General features: G+C 40.9%; 1 protein-coding gene across 3 annotated transcripts in view; it reads left to right on the top strand.

The window, feature by feature from the left end:
- Nucleotides 1-25,505, top strand: part of EML1 (EMAP like 1) — a 206,038-nt gene that overhangs the window by 105,048 nt on the left and 75,485 nt on the right. For all 3 annotated transcript variants that reach the window (XM_054448798.2, XM_054448799.2, XM_054448797.2), the window contains exons 2-3: nt 9,202-9,384; nt 23,844-23,976. In XM_054448798.2, coding sequence (XP_054304773.1) covers nt 9,202-9,384; nt 23,844-23,976 — 316 coding nt within the window. The remainder of the gene's footprint in view (nt 1-9,201; nt 9,385-23,843; nt 23,977-25,505) is intronic.

Below are 25,505 nucleotides of genomic sequence, written 5' to 3' on the forward strand. Positions count from 1 at the left end.
GGGTTGTTGGCAGAGGCTGCAGAGTGGCTTTCAGAGTGGTTGGCCAGCTAAGACATCTGCATCAATGCCTCGCACCACTGGGGGTTCAGTTTTCCCTCCGATTAGATCTTGTCTACCCTGTGCCCATAGAGTCAGCATGTGCTGCGAGATCACAACCCGGGAGATCGTTCCCCGATGCTGAGATAGAGACACCGCCCCACAGACGCAGTTACACACTGCCATGTGTAAACAGATCAGGAAAGGAGCAGGTGCCCAGCCCAGCCGGAGCTCCAGTTCACACAAAAGTTTTAGAAAACCCAAGAGGTAAAAGTTTAGAGAATATTGTCTTCTTCAAACCTCCCTTTAACACTATAAAGTGATAATAGACAAGAAAGTAAAAACTTGGGGGAAAAAAAGCTAAAGCTCAATTATTGACACTGTTTTAATGACCTCCACAGGTAGATTTGAGAGGTATAGGAGCAAAAATGACTTTAAAATAAATAAGTTGTTAAAGTTTTATTGGTGCTGCATTCCCAACCTGAGGTTTTCTTTGATGAAATTCAGATGAAATTTCACATCTTGTGCTGTGGAATCCTATGAAATGCTTGGAGATTCAAATGGTTTGTGTTGGTTAAAGCAAGCCTTAGGCTTTGTTTTTCATTATGCTAATCAGTTTTTCCCCCAGCTTAATTGAAGTGTAAAGTCATTTGAACAACACTGGTCTTTTCTGTACACAAGAAGGTTAAGAACCTCAGACAGCTCACGCTGCTGCCAAGAAGTCTCCCAGTCGTATTCTTCAGATTAATTACCTGCAGAAACAGAAGTAAGAAAATCCATTACAGGTTAAAGCAATGATTTTGGCAGGATCTGAAAAGCACTAGGATTATGTCATGGAGAAAACTTCAGCGAATCTCACAAATGGGGGCTCTCCTAAGCAGATCTGACATTTCAGTTTTTAACCATTTGTATTTGAAGGCAAATATTGAGGTGGCAGGGGTTTTTATTAAAATATTAAAATCAAACTTTTTCCTATATAAATTCAGCAATATAATTTAAATATTCCGATTTGTGCAGTTTTATTAAAGCCACTGAGCCCACAGTGATGCTAAAGTTTTTGAATGCAGGGAGCAGGCCAGTCTTGTCTTACTCTGTATGTTGTTTTATAATATTGATTTGAAAATGCAAGGTTATACTACAGAGACCAACTTTTTCCTCCTCAATCCTGTGCTGGCAGCCACAATAAATGTGCTTGAGTCCCAGTAGTGAGAGTGTGTGCCTTCTCTAGAAGCTGCTGTCTGCACGAACAACCCAAAAATGTCATAGAAATGCACAGTTCTAGGCTGGGTGTGGTGGCTCATGCCTGTGTAATCCCAGCACTTTGAGATGCTGAGGCAGGATAATCGCTTGAGGCTAGGAGTTCAAGACCAGCCTGTGCAACATAATGAGACCCCATCTCTATAAAAAGTTGAAAAATTACCTAGATGTGGTGGTGTGCATCTGTACTTCCAACTACTCGGGAGGCTGAGATAGGAGGATTGTTTGAGCCCAGGTCAAGGCTCCAGTGAGCTATAATCGCACCGCTGCACTCCAGCCTGGGCAACAGAGTGAGACGCTATAGCTAAAGAAAAAAATAAATTCATGATTCTATGCTACAGATTCTTTCACGATTTAAAAAGCAAATATTAATTAAACACTAATTTCTAATTAATTATTCAGTGCTAATTTGCACAACTGTTGAGACAGCACATAGGAATTTTGTTAAACTTGGATTTATTTTGGTAATTTTTATTAGAAACAGCAACAACAAGAATAATAACAATAGCTTAATTACAGCTTATATTTATTTATACATGCACTATATGCAAAAATGTATTCTAAGTACTCTACATGTGTCAACTCATTTAATATTATAACAACCCTATGAAATACTCTTGTTGCCCCTATTTTATACATAGAGGCAGATAGAGATTAAGTAATTTGTCCTAGGTCATGTAGCTAGTAAGTAGCAGAGCTGGGGTTTGAACCCAGGTAGCTTGACTTCATAGTCCATGCTCTTAAAGACTGAAGTCTATGCCTCTTCTGCTAGTGCTGTCAACACCAACTTAGCTCTGGAATGTCTTCTCCTACCTTAGTAGAACTCTCCCTGCCTTCCACCTGAGGCCAGAGACCTTCCCAGGTAGGTGTGTGTTGACCCAGCATCCTACACAATGGTTGTTACACCAACCTGACTCTGCCTTCTTTTATTCACACGTTAGAAAATTTCACTGAACTGTTTACTCCTCAGAGGGAAGACAGGTATAAAATACCTTCTTATCTTCCCCACTTCTCTCTCCCAGTGGCTTGACATTATGAAGTGAGATTTTCTTTCCCTCCTATCCAAAGTCAAAGGACAAATGGAGAAATTCCACAGAACTACTGTCCATTCACAAGAAGTTATATAGCACTTAAGGACGGTCTCTTTCCCTTGAGCAATAAGTACTTAGTATTCATTGAAGTATTTCTCTGCTGAGCTCTCATAGTATAATAGCAACCAATCCCAACAAGCAAAAATAACTTGTAAATTTGCAAAACCAGGCCAGGCGCAGTGGCTCACACCTGTAATCCCAGCACTTTGGGAGGCCGAGGCAGGCGGATCACAAGGTCAGGAGTTCAAGACCAACCTGGCCAACATAGTGAAACCCTGTCTCTACTGAAAATACAAAAATTAGCCGAGCATGGTGGTGTATGCCTGTAGTCCCAGCTACTGGGGAGGCTGAGGCGGGAGAATCACCTGAATCCGGGAGGTAGAGGTTGCAGTGAGCTGAGATCACACCATCGCACTCCAGCTTGGGCAACAGAGTGAGACTGTCAAAAAAAAAAAAAGGCAAAACCAATGGGTGGACCTTATCTTACTTGAACTCTCATAAAATTATTTTATATGTGAACATTCAATAAAAACTGTCATTTTTGAGATAATTCTATGTATTTTAACACAGTACAGTTTAATGTAACAACCACTACTAAGGATATAGAACATTCCAATTACCTTCAAAATTCCCTTGTGCAGTGTCCCCAACCCAACATTTGGCAACCACTGATCCATTCTTCGTTCGTTACGGTTTTGTCTTTGGAGAATGTCATACAAGTGGAATAGTAAAGCACGTAACCTTTTGAGATGGGCTTTCTTCATTCAGTGTAATGCCTTTGAGACCCATGCAAGTTATTTTGTGTATCAGTCATTCATCCCATTTTATTACTGAGTATATTCCATTGTATGAGTGCACCACAGTTTATCCATTCACCAGTTGAAGGGCCTTTGAGTTGTTTCCAGTTTCTATCAAGTCTGAACAGAGCCACCATAAACATTGGCGTACTGGTTTTTGTATGAATATGTGTTCATTTTTCTAGAGCATATACTTAAGAATTGCTAGGTCATACGGGAAATATGCATTTGTAAGAAAATGGTAAACTGTTTTCCAGGGTGGTTGTGTCATTTTGTGTGCCCACCAGCAGTGGGGGAGAGTGTGTTTCATTTGTTCCATATTCTCACTGCACTTGCTTTTGTCAGCATTTTTACTTCTAACCATCCTAATAGATGTGTAGTAATATCTCATTGTAGTTTTAATTTGCATTTCCATAATGACTAATGATGTTGAACATCTTTTCCTGTGCCTGCTTATTACCTATATAACCTCTTTGGTGGTCTATTTAAGTCTTTTGCCCATTTTTCCCCTTGCCTATTTTTAAAATTGGATTGTTTTCTCACTGTTGAGTTTGTAAAATTCTTTATATTTCTCATTCAATAGAGAGAAACAGAAAAAGAGGATGCACACACATCCCCACCAGTACTCCTAACAAACAATATGGATTCTACATTGGGAGCATAAAGAATGGTATATTTAGTTCTAGGAGAGGAGGAGCGTGAGAAAAGGATATTTGCAAGTTGTTCTTGCTTTATAGTTTTATTTCTTTAAAGAGATATGCTTAAGACATAGTTTTAAAAAGACTTACACAATATTTTTTTGTAAGAGCTTAGCAGCCCTCTTGGTTAATAGATATGTTATTCTCTCTCAGAAGTGCCATAGACACACTTGAAAATTATTTCTACGTGTGAAACAATTATCTGTTACTTAGAAAATTGACAGAGCCTGGCTGGGCGCTGTGGCTCACGCCTGTAATCCCAGCACTTTGGGAGGCCAAGGCGGGTGGATCATCTGAGGTCAGGAGTTCAAGACCAGCCTGGACAATATGGTGAAACCGCATCCTACTAAAAATGCAAAAATTAGCCGGCCTTGGTGGCGGGGGCCTGTAATCCCAGCTACTCAGGAGGCTGAGGCAGGAGAATTGCTTGAACCCAGGAGGCGGCGGTTGCAGTGAGCTGAGATCACGCCACTGCACTTCAGCCTGGGCAATAGAGCAAGACTCTGTCTCAAAAAGAAAAAAAAAAAAGAAAAAAGAAAATTGACAGAGCCTGAATTTAAGGGCAAGACCGAATTATTTATCAAGGAAGCAGAAGTTACAAGGTGGCAGATTTCAATGTCAGAGGCCACTTACTATTGTCTAAATATTCCATATGTTTTCATATTTCTGCATGTTTGTTTAAATTGCTTGTTTCCTTTGCTTGGAATGCCATTCTTATTTTTCCACCTGGTGAATTTTTTTTTTTTTTTTTTTTTGAGACAGAGTCGTGCTCTGTCACCCAGGCTGGAGTGCAGTGGCGCAATCTCAGCTTACTGCAACCTCCACCTCCCAGGTTCAAGCGATTCTCCTGCCTCAGCCTCCCGAGTAGCTGGGACTACAGGTGATGTGTGCCACCATGCCTGGCTAATTTTTGTATTTTTAGTAGAGATGGGGTTTCGCCATGTTGGCCAGACTGGTCTCAAACTCCTGACCTCAGGTGATCCACCCACCTCAGACTCCCCAAGTGCTGAGATTACAGGCATGAGCCACCACGCCCGGCCCTGGTGAATATTTTTATTCTTCAAGGCCAACCCCTGCTTGATCCCATTTTTCCAAATACAGCTAATATTTTCTTTGTTCACTTATCACTTTATATATTTATATAACTTATCAAATTAGTTTAGAAATTTGTAGGCATGTGTCTTCTCCACTAGACAGAGAGCTTCTTAAGGATAGCTGTGTGAGCCAATCATCTTTTATCCCTAACAACTAATTTAATGCATGCTTCAAAAGAGATACTCATTTACCCATTTATTCATTAATTTACCAAATATTTATTGAGTTCCCACTGTGTGTTAGGTTGAGGGGCAGAGTACTGAACCAACAGAAAAGATTCCTGCTTTATGGAGCTTACATTTTGTTGACCTTTTCAGATAACCAGATTCTCCTTTTCCAAAACAGTGGTTTTTAAAGCTATTAGTTTTCCTCAAAGCCCTGCTTTAGCTGCATCCCATGTATTTTGCTATGTTGTATTTTCATTATCATTTGATTAAAATTTTTTCTAATTTCTCCTGATATCTTCTTTGATCCAATGATTATTTAGAAATGTATTGCTTCATTTCCAAATATTTGTAGTTGATTTCTAACAATATCATTGTGGTCAGAGAACATACTCTTCCAATCTTTAAATTTATTCAGCTCTGTTTAATGACCCAGAATATGATGTGTCCTGAAAATGTACCAGATGCACTGCTATTGTTAGCTACAGTTTTCTCTACATATCAGTTAAGTCAGCGTGGTTTATAGTGTTGTTCAAATAGTCTATGTCTGTACTGGTTGTTTGTTTGTTTTAAGATAGAATCTCATTCTGTTTTCGCGGCTGGAGGCAGTGGCATGATCATAGTTCACTGTAGCCCTGATCTCCTGGGCTCCATGATTCTCCCACCTAAGCCTCCCCAGTAGCTAGGACTACAGGCATGTGCCACCATGCCTGGCTAATTTTTAAACTTTTTATAGAGATGAGATCTTGCTATACCGCCCAAGCTTTTACCTATTTTTTTATTAGTTGTTCTATCAGTTGCTGAGAGAGGGACAATAAAATCTTCAGGAAAAATTATAGAATTGTCTGTTTCTAACTTTAATTCTGTCATGTATTTTAAATGCTTCATGTATTTTAAAGCTCTATTAGGCACATATGATTGCAGTGTTTTTCTGATAATTGACCCTTTTTTCATTATGAAATGGCCCTTTTTATTTCTGGTAATACATTTTGACCTCTATTTTATCTGATATTAATATTGCCATCCAGCCTTTTTATGCTTATTATTTCCATGGTATATATTTTTTCCATTCATATACTTTCAATCTATCTGTGTCTTTGTATTTAAAGTGCATCTCTTGTAGACAGCATATAGTTGGGTTTTGCTTTTTTTTAAAAAAAAAATTATTCTGCCATCCTCTGCTTTTTAATTGGTGTGTTTAATGAAATTATTGCTTTAATGTAACATGTCATAGAATTATTGCTATATTGGGTTTGAGTTTAGCATTTTATTTTTTGTTTTTTACTTGTCTCTTTTTTTTGTGCCTCTGTTACTCTTTTCCTTCCTTCTTTTGAATTATTTGAATATAGAATTTCATTTTAAATTTTCTGTTGGCTTTTTAGCTACACTCCTTTACATTATTCTTTAGTCATTTATGAGGGATCACAATATACATCTGTGACTTTTCCACTACAGTTAATACTAACCCCTTACAGTTAATAATAACCACTTACATGAGATCTATTGTACAGTATTGTGACTAACATACATGTATAATTAATAACATGTATGTATTCTTGAGACCCACTAAGAGAGTAGATTTTAAGTGTTCTCACCACAAAAATAAGTATGTGAGGTAATGCATGTGCATGTTAGCTCAATTTAGCCATTCCACAATGTATATATGTATTTTAAAACATGTTGTGTACAATATATACAATTTTTGCCGATTAAAATAAATGAAAACCACTTATAATTAATGACATATACTTCATATAAAATATTGAAATCTTGCAGCTTGTAAATCCATATTTACCCCATCTTTTATGTTATGGTACTCGTATTTATTACATAAAAATACATTATAAACCCTGTAAGACAGTATTTTAATTTCTGTCTTTAAAAGTTTGAAGGTTCAAGGCTGGGCACAGTGGCTAACGCCTGTAATCCCAGCACTTTGGGAGGACAAAGCAGGATCACTTGAGGCCAGGGATTCAAGACCAGCCTGGGCAACACAGTGAGACCCTACCTCTATAAAAAATTTAAAAATTAGCCAAGCGTGGTGGGGTGCGCCTGTAGTCCCAGATCCTCAGAAGGCTGAGGTGGGAGGATCACTTGAGCCTAGGAGGTGGAGGCTGCAGTGAGCTGTGATCACACCACTGTACTCAAGCTGGGCAACAGAGTAAGACCCTGTCAAAAAAAAAAAAAAAAACTTAAGGATTCATAATAACATAAAAGGAAAATGGAAAAAGGAAAAAAATGAGTCTTTGAATTGATTCAGGTATTTATCATTTCCAGTGCTCTTCATTTTTTTCTGAGGGTCTGAGTTTGATCTTACACAATTTCTCTTTAGCCTGAAGAACTTTCATTAGCATTGCTTGCAGTGCCGGTCTTTTGGTGATTAATTCTTTCTGGTTTTGTTACTCTGAAAATGTCTTTATTTTGCTTGCTTTCTTGGAAGATATTTTGCTGGATGTAAAATTCTGGATTTAGTTTTTTCTCACCTGGTACTTTAAAGATGTAGTTCCGCTCTCTTCTGGTCTCCATAGTTTATAATAAGTCAGCTGTTAATCAGACTGCAGTTCTCTTGTATTTAATATGTCAGTTTTCTCTTGCTGCTTTTGGTATTTGTTCTTTATCTTTGGTTTTCAACAGTTTGACTATAACGTACCTTGAAGTGGGCTGTTTTGCATTTATTTTGCTTAGTCTTTGATTAGTATTTCATAATTGTGTGTGTGTATTTGTGTGTGTGTGTGTGTGTGTATATATATATATATATTTTTTTTTTTGAGACAGAGTATTGCTCTGTTGCTCAGGCTGGAGTGCAGTGGTGCAATCTTGGCTCACTGCAACCTCTGCCTCCTGGGTTCAAGTGATGCTCCCACCTGAGCCTCCCAAGTAGCTGGTACTATAGATGCGCACCACCACACCCAGCTAATTTTTGAATTTTTAGTAGAGATGGAGTTTCACCCTGTTGGCCAGGCTGGTCTCAAACACCTGACCTTAGGTGATCGGTTTGCTTCGGCCTCCCAAAGTGTTGGGGTTACAGACATGAACCACTGCACCTGGCCTGTAATTGTGTATTTGTGTTCATTAAATTTGTGCTATTTCGGCCATTTATTTGTTTGTTTTGTTTTTGCGCCACTGCGCTCCAGCCTGGGCGACCCTGTCACCCAGGGTCTTGCTCTGTCACCCAGGCTGGAGTGCAGTGGCGCAATCTCAGCTCACTGCAGCCTTGACCTCTTGGGCCCCAAGAAACTGTCCCACCTCAGCCTCCTGAGTAGCTGGTACTACAGGCACATACCACCACAGCTGGCTAATTTTTTTTTTTTTTTTTTTTTTTGGTATTTTGTAGAGTCAGAGTTTTGTCATGTTGCCTAGGCTGATATCAAACTCCTGCGCTCAAGCAGTCTGCCCACCTCAGCCTCCCAAAGTGTTCTCTGTGTTCTCTGGTTGGAGCACAGTAAGTGAAGGGAAGAATAATGTAAAATGAGATTGGAGAGGCAAAGAAGATCATGGAGAGGTTTATAGACCCTGATAAAGCATTGGAAATTATGATTCTGAGTAAGAAAATATGATTACCATAATTGTAAGGGTAGCTTGCCAAACTCATATTGCTTTATCCTTCAGAGTCTTGACCGATGAATAGGGTGGCCTTGTGATTGTATGACCTACCTGTCAGTTAACATAGTTGGAACAGAAGCTAGAAGACCATGCAGACTGGGTTTCTGCAATATGTGGGAAGTTGAAGTGGACATATTCTAACATCCCTTCCACTGCTAAGGTTCTCTGGTATCGCTGAAAACAAGTTGGCCTGCATGTAGAAAAGTATAGTGACAATTAAAACCACACTTTATGATGAAGAGCGCAAATGTAGAGAATGAAAAGACCACTGTAGAATGAAGAGTTGTAGTTACACACAGCTAAAGATTTCACTTGATTTCTGCATAAGAGCAGTATCTTTAGTCCGTAAGTGTTATTATGTTAAAACAATGGGCTTAAAACAGTGTGCTAGATAGAATATGTTTATAGATCTGATTTCCGGGGAACACTTAAAACTCACTTGATCCTTTCTTTGGTTTAGATGACAGCGCTTCTGCTGCAAGTAGCATGGAGGTGACAGACCGCATTGCTTCACTGGAGCAGAGAGTCCAGATGCAAGAAGACGATATCCAGCTGCTCAAATCAGCTCTAGCTGATGTGGTTCGGCGGCTAAACATTACTGAGGAACAGCAGGCTGTGCTTAACAGGAAAGGACCTACCAAAGGTGGGCATTTGAGTGACACAGGAACTGTAGTAGAATTGGTCTCATGGCAGAATCTTGCTCTAGCAAACACATTGTGCTCTTTAATATTGACAGAGAATCAAAACTTAGAATAACAATGAAACAGTCTTAGCACTGTCAACATAATCACACAATGTATGATAGTATTTTGGGGCTTGATGTTGGTGAATTGTATAGCCCAGTGATGTACATTTGTAGGTGATCATTAAATGCTTGTTGAGTCAAGGAAGGAACAGTCCAAATGGACCACTGAGAACAGTTCTTTTTTTTTTTGAGACAGAGTCTCACTCTGTCGCCCAGGCTAGAGTGCAGTGGCATGATCTGGGCTCACTGCCAGCTCTGCCTCCCAGGTTCATGCCATTCTCCTGCCTCAGCCCCGCGAGTAGTTGGGACTACAGGTGCCCGCCACCATGCCCGGCTTATTTTTTGTATTTTTAGTAGAGACAGAGTTTTACCATGTTAGCCAGGATGGTCTCGATCTCCTGACCTCGTGATCCGCCCGCCTTGGCCTCCCAAAGTGCTGGGATTACAGGCGTGAGCCACCACGCCCGGCCGAGAACAGTTCTTTATCGAGATTCTCTGGGATAGAGAGAGCTTGCAGAAAGAACCACGATCCTTCGGGCCACTTTTGGAGGTTGTTGTACCTAGCTTTTTTTTTGAAAACTCTTATCTCTTTATATGCACTTAGTTTATACTATCATTCAGTTCAGCACAGCAACACTCGATCATATGCCACATTCAAAGCTCTGAGCCAAGCACTGGGGGTGCAGAGGTGGCGGGCCTCCCTTTGAGGAGCTCAGAATCCTATGTTATCATTAGCTTTTCCCCTCTTCTAGCTGCAAAGCAAGCCACTCCCATGCAAAGCCCAATGTTCCTTTTGACTCTCCTCTGCTGTCCGCAAGGACATCACCTGCTACAGAGCTCTGTCCCTGGTAGATTTCTGGCAAATTTAAGTCGTCATTTCATGTCCCTGTGGCTCTTGGGAATGAGATATTAAAAAGCAATATTTGTGTTAAATACTTTTGTCATTATCTTCTTAGAAGATAATGGAATTAGACAATTAGACAGTGTTGGAAATAAAACGCCTCATAACAATTTCTGTCCTGCTAGCTGGCGCCCTCATGTCTACATGAACTTGCGCATGGCTCATCTTTAGCCAGAATCACTCTTCCTCGTGACTAACTGTAGAAAAGAGAATTCATCTTGGCTGTAAGATGCCTTTGGCTAAAACGTTTTTTGAGATTACAACATTTAGATGTTCCTTTAAAAATACCTTTCATTGGCTGGGCACAGTGGCACACGCCTGTAATCCCAGCACTTTGGAAGGCTGAGGCGGTCGGATCACTTGAGCCCAGGAGTTCAAGACCCATCTAGGCAACACAGTGAGACCTCATCCCTACAAAAAATTAAAAAATTAGCTGGATGTGGTAGCAAGTGCCCGTGGTCCCAGCTACTCAGGAGGCTGAGATAGGAGGATTGCTTGAGCATAGGAGGCCAAGGCCGCAGAGAGCACCACTGCACTCCAGCCGGGTGACAGAGCAAGACCCCATCTCAAAACAAAAACAAACAAAAGGACTACCTTTCATTGTTATTTCAATTTAACAAATTATTTCACAGTTAATGTGTATTTTCCTTGGAGTTGGGAGGGAGGACTGTCTAAGGTTGCGTCTTTGAGTTTTCTTCTCAAGTATTTGGCTGCATTTCCACACATCTGTGGGAAGAAATCAATTTCTTTGTCATCCCAGATAGTTATCACCAGCTCCGTGTGAGATGGCTACACCTGTTGGGCTGATGTCTGCATTCTGAATAATCATTTTAAGTAATCTTTTTTCCTTCTGAGTTACAAAGTGATTCAGGTATTTTAAATAGAAACCGCATTATTTTAAGTATTCTTGACCTACCCAGCTTTCCAAAAATAAATCTGATGACTGCTGTGTCTGAAAGGGTACATTTGAAGGAGCTGCTTTATATAAATCTTCAGACCTCTGAAACTTCCTTATTTTTAGAAAACTACAGGAAGAAAATAACAGGGTGTGCCCAAGAGTTTTGTTTTCTTGATTAAGAATGACATTTGAATTTCATAACTGCACAGAAAAATAGATGTTTTCATAGTCATCTGATATTTCTTTATAAACATTCTTTTCCTAACTGAAAGCAAATCAAAGCTTAGTTGCCAGAAGGTCACACCAAGAGGTAGAAAAAAAGATTCACAAGAAAGCAGGTGAGTGGGCTGCATCCCCTGAATGGAGGGACCTTGGGCTGCCTACTTTCTGTGCAGCTAATTAGAGGACAGTGGAAACAGGGGCAGGAGGGGCGTGCCTGTGGGAGGGGTGTGCCCGTGGGAGGGATGTGCCTGCGGGAGAGGTGTGCCTGCAGGAGGGGTGTGCCTGCAGCAGCTGCCCTGGCTGTGCTCATCTTTGAGGGAGCTGCCATGTGGGCACTTGGGAACTGGTGCCCACACCTCTGTCTGTCTTTAGAGCTGGGTCTCTGTGGTTGTGGTTGGGGTGGGGAGTCTTTTAGGCAAGATGGATTTTAGGCAAATCTCCTTTGGTTTTAAGTGGCCACACAATTATCACTTCATAATATTTTGGCCTGCCATCCTCATATAGACTTGAAGTAGCCTGGATACATGACATTCTTATTTTTATTTCCGAGACAGGTTCTTACTGTGTCACCCAAGCTGGAGTGCAGTGGCGTGATCTTGGTTCTCTGCAACCTCCGCCTCCTGGATTCAAGCGATTCTCCAGCCTCAGCTTCCCGAGTTGCTGGGACTACAGGCACACGCCACCACACCTGGCTAATTTTTTTTTTTTATTTTTAGTAGAGACAGGGTTTCACCCTGTTGGCCAGGCTGGTTTTGAACTCCTGACCTTAGGTGATCCGCCTGCCTCGGCCTCCCAAAGTGCTGGGATTACAGGCATGAGCCACCACATCTGACTTGCATTCTTATTTTTAAATGTCAAGTGATTTTTTCCCCCAGAGTTAGTTTTTTAATGCTTAGGGCTCACTCAGTTTGTTGAGGTTTGGGTGTACAGCTTTTGCTGTCTGCTACAATGCTGGGGATGGTTGTGCCACCAAGAAGCAGGCAGGTACTCACTGGGGGTCCTGCTCAAAGCCAGTGCGGGAAGAGCGCATGTCTTTCTGCTGCCGTAGCTGCTAGCTAGTTTTTAGACTGTAGTCAACACTCACTGGCCTCAGTAGTACCTGTGGAGCCATGGCTAATCATTCTGATTCCTTTCCACAATAATACTCCACTTATTTGAAGAATGTTATCATGACCTCTAAGCTTTGACTGACTGTCATTCTTCATACACCTTGACTAGTATAACGATGAGAACTGCAGGTTCATGGAAATAATTCACTAACAACTAAGGTCAAGGCTTCCTGAAATGGGGTGAGATTGTGGCCCACTGTAATGTGCTGGGCCTGTGGATAGGTATTCTGTAGAGAGGGAGCTGTCACTTGTTCCCCGTCCCTGCAGTTGGCCTGCTTGCACCAGTTACCCCGGTCTTCTTTCCGATACTGCCCTGGGTCTTAGGATTTCCTCAGTCTCTGTGAGCTCCCCAGACTCTGCTTTCTCCTTTTCCTTTGATATTTTTTAAAATAGGAAGAACCGGCTACCATATCACACAGCTTCACTGTGGTGAACCTCAGCCCGTAAAGCTGGCTTGGTTCATGTCGGACTTACTCTTGGATAGAATGACTTGGAATGTTTCCACTTTGCTGAGCTTGGATTACCATATAGTGGAGAAAAGAGAATCAAATAGTTCACGAAGGGCTGTATTAAAATTCTTGCTAATATGGAAGTTTTTCAGAGTTGCAGTTGGAGTGGGACAATACTCTGGTAGCAGAATACAGTGAACAGACCCCTTAGATATTGCTGTTGTGACCGTAAATACAGACAAATGATGGATGAGTAAGGGAATTCATTGCAGCACTGTGCACAATGGAGAAAAACTGGATAGGAAACAATAAGGGAGCAGCAAGCAGTAGGGGCATGGCCAGGAGATGATGGTGCCTCCATATGATTAAATGCTGTGTGGTCTTTAAAAATGTTTGTGTTACTGGTACAAGAGGGAAAATGCTTATGCATTACATTGAGTCAAATGCAGGCTATAAAACTGTATATACTGTATCATTTCAACTAAACAGACAAAATTTATGCAAAGAAGACTGGAATGAAGTACTGTATAGCAAAAGTAATTCACGGGTTTTTTTCCTGAGTAATAGGATTATGAATTTTAAAATATTTTTAGTTAGTTTCTAAATGTTCTGTGCTGTGTATTTCTTAAAAAGCAGAAGAAATTCGTGTTCTAAAAAGTCACTTCTTTCTTTCCATTGACTCTGAGGTCAACAGCAGGGTTCATGGCAAATATCAGGAGGCCAGGGGTTTGCTCACATGTGTTTTCAAGAAGACAGGGAGTAGTTTGGAGTTCAATCAATTCATTGTATACACACACAGCTGATTTTCATTTTAGTGCAGGGATTTTTAAAATGTAAAATGTAGATGAAAATATAGTAATTGTGCCATGTATCTGGGATCGTCTATTTTGTTATGCATTAACCAGTGAGTAGCTCATATTTCCCATTTGAAATTTTGCTTGTTTGTTCAGACTAGTTAGGCAGCTTCCCTTTTAAAGTACTTTAATATGAAATACTTTAATATGCCTTTGCAACTTTTAAAATCAGTTATATCAACTAGTGGATCTATGAATTAGAAGATCAAAGAATTATAATTATTGGCTTCATTAATTAATGGATCAGAGAATTACTAAATATAACCAAAAGGCTTCTGTTGGGGAGGTTAATAAGAAGGTCAGTCCTGTCACTTCAAGACATCCAAACCCTCTAGCCTCAGAACATAGCCTCTGCAACCACTGTCAAAAGCCAACTACAGATTTTTAGCTGTGAGAAGCCTGTGCTACACTGGCACTTAACACTGATATTCAGAATACTATGAATATCAATACCATGTATTGATCGACTAAGGGCTGGACTTTGCAGCAGACATTTTGGATGTATTTGCTCATTTCACCCCTCCACGTTTCTGTGAGGCAACTATCATTGTGCCCATTTTATAGATGAGAATGAAGCCTATGGGAAGTTTAGTGATTTGCCCAGGCTACACAAGGGCTAAATCTGGGACTGGACCCCAAGGCCCGGCTGGCGTGTTCTTTCTGCCGTCTGCATTGCCTCACTGTGCATGCCTCTAGCAATATTCCATAAGTTAGCATTATTCACATTAAACCAAATATTTAAAACATGAATATAATTTGAAAATCTTTTTTCAAGGTTTAATTTGATTTGCAAAGTGTGCCAGATACATTAGATCATATTCAGCACATCATTGTGTGAAATAATTACGTTACGGTCTCTTCACAAGTTTTATTAGGTAGGTGCAACTGACAAATTAAAATTTTTAAGCTCTTGGCAGTCAATGACATTAATGAATAATTAACTTAGTTCTTTATCCTGGTTAACCAAAATTAAGGAGCAAGTGGCTTTTGCTTTTTCTCTTGTCTACTGCACTTTCTCCTTACAAATTGGCAAATTACAAACTATAGTTTCTTTTGTTTCTCTCATTAGCTGCCCTCTCCAGTTTAGATAGGTATTCTGTAGTGATTTATAGAAAAGGGTTTAGTAGATGTTTGTAGTTTTTCAGAGATTAAAAAAGACGTTTCAAATTTCATATTATGAAAATGTTCTCAAATGTGTACAAAAGTAGAAAGAAGAGTACCTTTTACCTGCCATTCTGATTTATCAATATGTAGTCAGTTTTCATTATGACCCTCTCCCACTACCCCCTCACCCCATATTGGATTATTTTAAAGCAAATCTAAGACGCTGTATCATTTTATCTGTAAATATGTCAGTATGTATTTCTAAGATATAGACTCTTTTTTAAAGTCCATAATGGCTGGGCGTGGTGGCTCATGCCTGTAATCCCAGCACTTTGGGAGGCTGAGGCAGGTGGATCACTTGAGCCCACGAGTTAGAGACTGGCCTGGGCAACATGGTCAAACCCCATCTCTACAAAAAATACCGCAATTAGCCTTGTGTGATGGCGTGAACCTGTAGCCCCAGCTATGCTGGTGGCTGAGGCAGGAGGATCAGTTGAGCTCAGGAGGTCGAGGCTCCAGTGAGCCGAGGTCACACACTGCACTTCAGCCTGGGCAACAGGGCAAGACTCTGTCTCAAATAAATAAATAAATAAATATAAATAAAAATAAAGTCTATAATACCATTATTACACTTAAAAACTAATAATTTCTTAATATCATTTAATAGCAAGTCAGCATTCAGATTTCCCTAATTTTCCAATGAATGACTATTTAATAGCAGTTTTATTGAAATATAATTCACATACCATAAAACTGACCCTTTTAAAATGTACGATTCATTGATTATTAGTATAAGTTGTAAAACCATCACCACTGTCTAATTTTAGAAAATTTGTATCACCCGGAAAGAAACTCCTTGCCCATGAGCAGTCATTTCCAGTTGCTCCCTCCTCCCAGCCCCTGGTAACTGCTAGTCTACATCATGTCTCCATAGATTTGCCACCTTGGACGTTTTCTGGAAATGAAATCATACAATATGTGGTCTTTTGCCACTGTCTTCTCCCACTTAGCATAATTGTTTTCAAGGTTCACCCATGTTGGATCACACATCATTCCTTTTCATTGTCAAGTAATATTCCACTAGATGCACCATTTTATTTATCAGTCAATGGGCATTTCGGTTGTTAATAAATTACTTTATGAAATCAGTTCATTAATGTCTTTTTCCCCATTTATATTTCTATTATATTGAATTTTTAATGTTACAGGATTCTTGCACTCCTAGACCCATGCCTAAGAATTCAAATGAAAGTGCATGGTACCATGGACAGCCCTATCTACATGTGCCTTTTGATAATTTCGAAACCTTTTTAAAGTGATGCAGTAAGAGACAGAATTTTAACTCTGCTGTAGGGCTTCAGGTTTCTGGACAGTAGATACAAAGTAGCACGCTCTCTTGTTCTGAACCTTGCTCTTTTTACTTAGCAGTGTGGCCTACAAGGCATTCCTTTGCAGTGTCTAGAGCTCCTCCTCATTCCTTTTTTTTTTTTTTAGACAGAGTTTTTGGTCTTGTTGCCCAGGCTGGAGTGCAATGGCACGATCTCAGCTCACCGCAACCTCTGCCTCCCAGGTTCAAGCGATTCTCCTGCCTCAGCCTCCCGAGTAGCTGCGATTACAGGCATGTGCCTCCACGCCCAGCTAATTTTTGTATTTTTAGTAGAGACGGGTTTTCTCCATGTTGGTCAGGCTGGTCGTGAACTCCCAGCCTCAGGTGATTCACCCACCTCGGCCTCCCAAAGTGCTAGGATTACAGGCGTGAGCCACCGCACCCGGCCTCCTCATTCCTTTTACAGGTGCACAGTGCTCCCTTGCTAGGAGATGCCACAGTGTATTCAGCCAGTCCCTGCAACAGGCTTTGGTTTTGCAAATTGTGCTGCAGCGATTGGCCGTGTGCGTAGGGCATTTTGTATTTTTGCCAGTCTCTTTAGGACAGGTGCCTAGAAGTAGGGGTGCTGGGTCAGAGGATACGTGCACCTGTGATTTTGCTGGATGTTGGTGATGGTGATGATAGGAATCTCCTCCAGCACTCAGCTAATCATCTACTTTGTATTATAACTTAGCAAAAGCAGGTTGCCTTTTCCAGTTCTAAATACAGACATCTTTTAAATTTTGAAATGGATAATTAGGAATTCTAGCTTCATAGTGGTTAGATATGTTAAAAGTAAACTTTGGATTTCCTCATATAATCATATATGTAATCATGTTTTTAAGCCTAATGGGAGTTTTATATATCAAATATTGCACATTGCATTATTGATGTGATATAAGTTAAAAGGGTTTCTTGATCATTAGATTATAACTTAATATCAAAAAAATATGCATTAGTAGATTTGGCTAGCTTTACTAGAACTTCTAGATTTATTCATATCAACTGTAGTTTTGAAAATATATTATCATGGGTAGTACTTTTTGAAGTCTGGGTATTCTAATTCAACCATTTAGAATGATGAAAAAAATTTATTTCAGGCTTAATTATGAATGTGTTTGGACCTGAGATTTTTAATACCTTAGTTAGATTTTCAGTTACCAAACTATGGAGTCATATTGCAGGGAATCTAACTCAAGGTAGTTTAAATAGTATGAAATATAACAGGAAACTGCTGAGCATAAATACTGCACCTGTTACTGGAAACCAGTCTTCAGCTTGGTTGCCCTTCTCCCTTCACTTCCAGTGGGTTGGTAGGGTCTGTCCTCAGAGAGCCCGACTCACTGGGAAACTCAAATGTTGCTTTACAGAACACTTCTCACATGAATGAAAGACAACAGATTTCAGAGTGGGAAGATACCTTAAGGAACATTTTTGAGCAAAGGCTTTCCTTTATGGTTAAGGAAAATGGGACCCAGAGGACCTTGCCTATGGACACCTGGCTAGGTGGGGGACACAGCAGGGACTGGCGCCCTGGCCCCTAAATCCCAGACCTGAGTTCCTTCCCCCACACTCCACTACCTCCCCCACTCTGCCTTGGTGTAAGCACCGGAAGTAAGTGGCTGGTTTTGGGTGAGAATGTGAGAATGTGCCTGGGGTTCTACTCCAAATCTGTGTACAGGATATGCAGCCCGTGGGTTCTCACTGGCTCTGATTCTGCCTCTGGTACCACTTGACCATAGCATTTCATTCTCTTCACATTATATTCAGGATACAAAATTGCACCCAGTGTCCACAATAGAGCATTTTATTGTCTGGATGTAGCCAGGGGATAATGGCTACCACTTCTAGGGTGTCTACTATGTGCCGGGCACTGTACTAGAAACTTCACATTGCTCATTCCTAATACTCACAGCAGCCCTGCAAGGTGGGCACTCTGACCTTATTTTAGAAATAATCCAAGGCTTGTGCTGCGTCTTCCAGCTCAGCTGAGGATGAATCCAGTCCTGTCTGCCTCGAGGGCCCTTGCCCTCCTTCACCTGGGCACCTCTTACCCCCAGAGACAGGATTCCAGCCATCCTGCAGTCCTTCCACCGGATGCATTCCAAACACAGCATTTCTCAGGCTCCTTTCATCTGAGAAATTCTCCTTTTGGTGCTGTGTTTGTTGCTGTGTTTTGCCTCTAGGAAAAATTTAAATTTTTTTTTTTTAAAACAACCCTTTCATGAACCAAAAGAATATCTCATATCTTAGTGTCATCTGGAAACTAGGGATCCATTTATCTTAGCACATGAGGAGCAGAAAATTGTGTTTGAAACTTCCCTAGTGCTATGTCACTTCTGCATTTTTAAAGAGCACTTATCTGAAAATGATTCATTACAGCTACTCCTCTTTCCTGCCATCTTCAAGATCCAAGCTGGCACCTGTTCAGACTCAACACTAGGAGGTATTTTTCCTTCCACCAGGTTTTCTTATGGCAGCAAGCTTTCTTCCTTGAGTGGCTAATAATTTTTATACATGGTAACGTGAAAGAAACCTGGCGTGATGGCATGTGCAAAATAGGTACTTAGGAGGCATGCTGGTGGTGGGGGTTACGATGCTATTTAATCAGTCAGTGGTTACAAAACCCAAGGATGTTATCAAGACAGGGATGAGCAGCAATTGGATCTTGCCAAAGTTGGGATCTATCCAACTTCTCAGTCATTCCAAGAGTAGTCAGTGTGCGTCCCCCTCCCCCTTCCCATCCCTCTCCTCTTCCTCCTCTTCCCACCCTCTATTTTTCTTTTATGATCTCTCATCACAACTTTGATATTCTATTTGCTTCTGATGCTACTCTATGATATTTTAAGATAGAAAATATACACTCTGGGAATGCCTCCTGCATTGCCTCTGATTTTCTTTTCATGGGCTTTTAAAATCCTATTTTCTATTTCTTCTTTTGAGAAAAGGACAACAATAGATTATTATGAGATTGAATTTTGAAATTATAACTCAAGAAAGAATGAATAACTTAGTAGTGACTCCAAAATGGCAACATAATATCTTCTCTTAGAAGCAAGGTTTTTGTTATTGAAATTAAACCAAGTTAAATTTCCAATGTATGTTGACTCCCTTCTGTGTGTAGGCCTGGGAGCAGGTACTAGCTTCAAGGATCCTGCAGTCAATGGAGCAGACAGACTATTGGATTTAGCGTTCCAAGTGTGATGACGGTGGCCAAGGCAAGGCACTGTGGGAGCATGGAGGAGGCCCCACTTTCTTTTACATTAAAGAGAGAAGGAAGATTGGCCCTCAGCTTTAGGGACTGGAAAGTTCCAGCAAGTTAAAAATTTGGCATAATACACAGTTTTGTTGTTGGTAATATTTTAAGAGCCTAAATGGAGGCAGATTTAATTCTATGATGAACAAAATCTGCTAGCTTTTTTGTTTGTTTGATTGGAGATGGAGTATCACTCTGTTGCCCAAGCTGGAGTGCAGTGACACCATCTCGGCTCACTGCAACCTCTGCCTCCCGGGTTCAAATGATTCTCCTGCCTCAGCATCCTTAGTAGCTGGGATGACAGGCGCATGCCACCATGCCTGGCTAATTTTTCTGTTTTTAGTAGAGATGAGGTTTCACCATGTTGGCCAGGCTGGTCTCAAATTCCTGTCCTCAGGTGATCCACCTGCCTCGGCCTCACAAAGTGCTGAGATGACAGGAGTGAGCCACCATACCTGGCCTCTGCTAGCATTTTTAAATGAACTTTTTATTTTAGGATAGTTTTAGATTTCTAGAAAAGTTGTAAGCACAGAAGGTTCCCATAGACCCAGTACCCAGTTTCCCCTGTTATTACCGTCTTACATTAGTATGGTACATTTGTCACAACTAATGGATCAATATTACATTATTATTAATTAATGACCATGCTCTATTGGGATTTCCTTAGTTTGTCCCTTAAGCTCTTTTGGTTCCAGGTTCCCATGCAGGATAACGCATTATCTTTAGTTACCCTGGCTCCTCAGCCTCCTCCAGGCTGACAGTCTTCCTTGTTTTTGATGATCTTGACAGTTTTGAGGAATACCTGTTAGAGAGTTCATTGACTGTCCTTCACCTTGGCATCGTCTGATGTTTTTCTCATGGATAGACTCAGCTTATGGGCTTTAGGGAGGAAGGCACAGAGGTAAAGTGCCATTCTCATCTTATCAGCACATCCCGTCCAAGGGTGCATGCTGTCAACCTGGCTCATCACTGTGGTTGTTGACCTTGGCCATCTGGCCCAGGGAGTGTCGGTCAGGTCTCTCCACGGGAAAGTGACTTCTTCCCCAACTTCGTCACGTGGCTGTTAGAAGGAAGTCAGCATGCGCCAGCTACACTTAAGGAGTGGCAGATTATATTTTACCTTCTTGAGGGTGGGGTAGCCACATAAATTATTCAGAATACAGCTGTATGGGGATTTGTCCGTTCTCTTCATTTATGTATTTACCCAATCATTTATTTATATATACTGTAGCGTAAACTTACAGATACTCGTTGTGTACTTTGAGTTATAATCAAATACTATGTTATTTGTTTTGTGGCTCAAATTGTTCCAGCTTTGGCCTTTGGGAGCTCTTTCAGTTAGGTTCTGTGTCCGTTTGACTTGCCCCCACCAAAATAGTGTCTTTTGGTTTTGTTGTTGTTGTCTGAGCACTTCTTTACTTTCTGGCACCACAGAAGACTCCAGATTCATGTGCTCCCTGCCCCAGCCCTACGTGCAGCTGCTTCCCCTGGAGGCCTGCTGTCTTCTGCTGTAGAATGGCCTTGGAAACCAAGGTTTGGGCATTGGGTGTCATTGCTTTAGGCCCTGTCAGCAGACAGAGCTCAGAAACGTGTTTATACTAACCTGTGTGTGTGTGTGTCTATGTATGTATTTATACTTACATGTCTGCATCTGTGTTAAGGGAAACCTGAGTCCACACTGATGTCTCTACTCTAGTTGGCACATGGTTCCTTACCGCCATCTCCCCTTGCTTATCCATCACCTCCCTCTCCAACAGTGAGAGACCTGCCCCTGCCATCCTCCATCCTTTTATGTAATTGTTCCATCCTGGTGTTCCTGTGTAGTGGTTTCAGAATTGTTAGCCTCCACCTTTGTGGGAAGCACCCTTACTAACTAGAATACAGTGCTGATGTGCAGTTCCTGTTATATTTAGTTTCACAGTCTTTACTCATTTCCAAAATGACTTAGGTCAGCACCTTCCTGCCCCCCACTGCCTTCAGTGAGGTTGTCATATGTTTGTCATACAATCTTCATTCCATCATGGGGTTTCCCTGTCTCCTAGCTGGTTTTACTTGCATACTTCAAGGTTCACTCTTGGTGCTATAAGGGTCTCTGGGCTTTGGCAAGGCATCATGTCACATATGCCCACGATGGTATCTTACAGAATAGTTTTATCACCCTAGAAGACCTCCTGTACGTCACCTATTCAGCCCCTGCCCTGCAACCTCTGACAGCCACAAATCGATTTTCTGTCTTTAGTTTACCTTTACTCAAATGTCATATAAATGCGATGATACGACATGGAGCCTCTTAGACTTGCTGCTTTCCCTTAGCAATGTGGATTTCTGATGTTGTTTGCTTCATTCCTTTTATCACCAACTCATATTCCATTGTATGGATGGGCTAGTTTGTTTATCTATTCACCTATCAGAGGACATCTTGGTCGCTTCCCGTTTTTGACGATTGTAAATAAAGCAGCTCTAAATATTTACATGCGAGTTTGTGTAGACATAAGTTTTCAGATCAATTGGGTAAATACCTAGTGTCAGTACAATTACTGGATCATATGGTGAAACTATATTTAGCTTTATAAGAAACTGCCAGACTGTCTTCCACAGTGGCTGTACTATTTTTCATTCCCACCAGCAAGGAATGAGAGTTCCTGTTGATCGGCATCCTGGCCATCAATTGGTATTTTGTCTGTCTTTTTGGATTTCAGCCATTCTAATAGGTGTATAGAAGTATTTCATTATTGTTTTAATTTGCATTTCCCTAATGACAAATGACGTTGAGCATCTTTTCATATGCTTATTTGCCATCTGTATATGTCTTCTTTGGTGAAGTGTCTTTTCAGATCTTTTGCCCATTTTTTTAATTGGGCTGTTTGTTTTCTTACCATTGAATTTGAAGAGTTCCTTTTATATTCCTTATACAAGTCTTTTATCAGATATGTGATGTGCAAATATTTTCTCCCAATCTATGCCTTGTATTTTAATCCTCTTAAGTTCTTTTGCAAATTTTTAAAAATGTTAATGAAGTCCAAACTATCAGTTTTTTTCTTTCATGGATTGTGCTTTTGGTATTATATCTAAAAACTCATCACCAAACCACTTTCTTCTAGAAGTTTTATAGTTTTGCATTTTAAATTTAGGTTTATGGGCTGTTTTGAGTTAATTTTTGTGTAGGGTGTGAGGTTAGTGTCTAGGTTCCCTTTGTTGAAAAGATGATCTTGGCTGGGCATGGTGGCTCACACCTGTAATCCCAACACTGGGAGGCCGAGGCGGGTGGATCACCTGAGATCAGGAGTTCGAGATCAGCCTGGCCAACATGGCGAAACCCCATCTCTACTAAAAATACAAAAATTAGCTGGGCATGGTAGCTAGCACCTGTAATCCCAGCTACTAGGGAGGCTGGGGTAGGAGAATCGCTTGAACCCAGGAGACTGAGGTGGCTGAGATTGTGCCACTGCACTCCAGCCTGAGCAACAAGAGTGAAACTCTGTCTCAAAAAAAAAAAAAAAAAAAAGGAAAGAAAAGATGATCCTTTCTCCAAGGAATTGCCTTCATACCTTTGTCAGTGCTGCTGGTGTTTCAAAATTCATGTCCTTTTCCTTTCTACATAGCTTATGTTCTGTAAAACAGTGGTCTCCAGCCTTTTTGGCACCAAGAAAATTGTGGAAGATGATTTTTCCACAGAAGTGGGGGTGGGTGGTGGGGATGCTTTTGGGGAGATTCAAGCATGGTACATTTATTGTGTACCTTCTTTCTTATTATTTATTGTGTACCTTCTTTCTTACTATTACATTTTAATATATAATGAAATAATTATACAACTCACCATAACGTAGAATCAGTGGCAGTCCTGAGCTTGTTTTCCTGCAACCAGATAGTCCCATCTAGGGTTGATGGGAGACAGCGACAGATCATCAGGCATTAGATTCTCATAAGGAGCACTCAACCTAGATCCCTCGTATGCACAGTTCACAAGAGTTTGCACTCCTATGAGAATCTAATCTGATCTGACAGGAGGCAGAGCTCAGGTGGTAACATGAGTGATGGGTAGCAATCGTAAACACAGATGAAGAGTTGCTCACTCGCTCACCGCTCACTTCCTCCTGCTGTGTGGCCTCATCTTCCTAACGGGGTTGAGGACCCCTGCTGTAAAATGTTACCTTTACAAAGGGGAAGTTTCTGATATTATTTTCTGCTTGTCTTACAGCAAGACCACTGATGCAGACCCTGCCTTTAAGAACCACTGTCAACAATGGCACTGTGTTACCAAAGAAACCTACTGGCTCTCTACCATCCCCCTCTGGGGTCAGGAAAGAAACTGCTGTGCCAGCAACCAAAAGGTGAGCCAGAAGCAGGGCCTTAAATGAACTCTAAAAGCAGTTCTCTCTTAGATTCCAACATGAGTATTACTTTTTAAAATGACATTGTACAATTTCTTCTCTGAGTTAAAGCTTATAAAAGTCCAGCATTTTATATGGTGCCATAACAGGAACTAGTTAATTTTATTATTATTCTTGTTTTAGATTTACTTGTGTTGCCTTTGAAACCTCACTGGCTAAAACCACAGTGTGGTGTTTTGTATTTTTACTTAAAGTTCTCTTTTGAAAAAACAAATGTTAGTATAACCTGGGTAAAAATAAATAGCTGTTCCCAAGTCCATACTGGGAACATGGCAAAATTCAGATTGCCATGGCAACCTTAGATTTTTCTCTATGCAATTTGGATAAGCTCATACTTTCAAAATGTACCCAACAGTGGAGTCTAAATATTGATGTTATCTGTCACAAAGAGCACAGTTTGCTCTTAACTTTGCTATTATTTTGTAATTATCATTTAAAGATTTTTATATTTTAGGGCCAGGTGCAGTGGCTCCCACCTATAATCCCAGCACTTTGGGAGGCCAAGGTGGGCGGATCACTTCAGCTCAGGAGTGTGAGACCAGCCCACCTTAACCATTTTTAAGTGTAGAGTTCAGTAGTGCTGGCTGGGCTTGGTGGCTCATACCTGTAATTCCAGCACTTTGGGAGGCCAAGGCGGGCAGATCATCTGAGGTCAGGAGTTCGAGACCAGCCTGACCAACAGGCGAAGCCCTGTCTCTACTAAAAATACAAAAATTTTCTGAGCGTGGTGGCACATGCCTGTGATCCCAGCTACTTGGGAGGCTGAAGCAGGAGAATCGCTTGAACCTGGAAGGCCAAGGTTGCAGTGAGTCGAGATCACACCATTGCACCCCAGCCTGGGTGACAAGAGCAAAACTCCATCTCAAAAAAAAAAAAAAAAAAAAGAGTTCAGTAGTGTTAAGTATATTCACGCATCTATTGTTGTGCAACAGATCTCTAGAACTTTTTCATCAGGCAAAATAGAAACTCTAGACCCATTAAATAGTAACTCCCCCTCTACTGTCCCCACTGCCATTGGCAACCACCTCTCTACTTTTTGTTGCTATGATTCTGACTACATTAGGTATTTCCTAGGAGTGGTATCATCTAAGTAGTGCTTGTCCTTTTGTGACTGGCTTACTTTGTTTAACATGATGTCCTCGACATGCATCCATATTGTAGCATGTGACTGATTTTAAGGCTGGATAATATTGCATTGTGTGTATATATCATATTTTGCTTTTTATTTTAATTTTAGGCTCGGGGGGTATGTTGTGCAGGTTTGTTACAAGGGTATATTTGTGATGCTGAGGTTTGGGCTTCTGTGGATCCCGTTACCCAGATAGTGAAGATAGTACCAAATAGGAAGTTTTTCAGCCCTTACCCACCTCTCTCCCACCCTCCTTTTGGAGTCCCCAGTGTCTGTTATCCCCATCTTTCTCATATTTTGTCTGTACATTCATCCATCAGTGGCTATTCTGTACCATTTA

This window comes from Pongo pygmaeus, chromosome 15 (genome assembly GCF_028885625.2).
Source record: "Pongo pygmaeus isolate AG05252 chromosome 15, NHGRI_mPonPyg2-v2.0_pri, whole genome shotgun sequence".
Classification (NCBI taxonomy): Eukaryota; Metazoa; Chordata; class Mammalia; order Primates; family Hominidae; genus Pongo; species Pongo pygmaeus.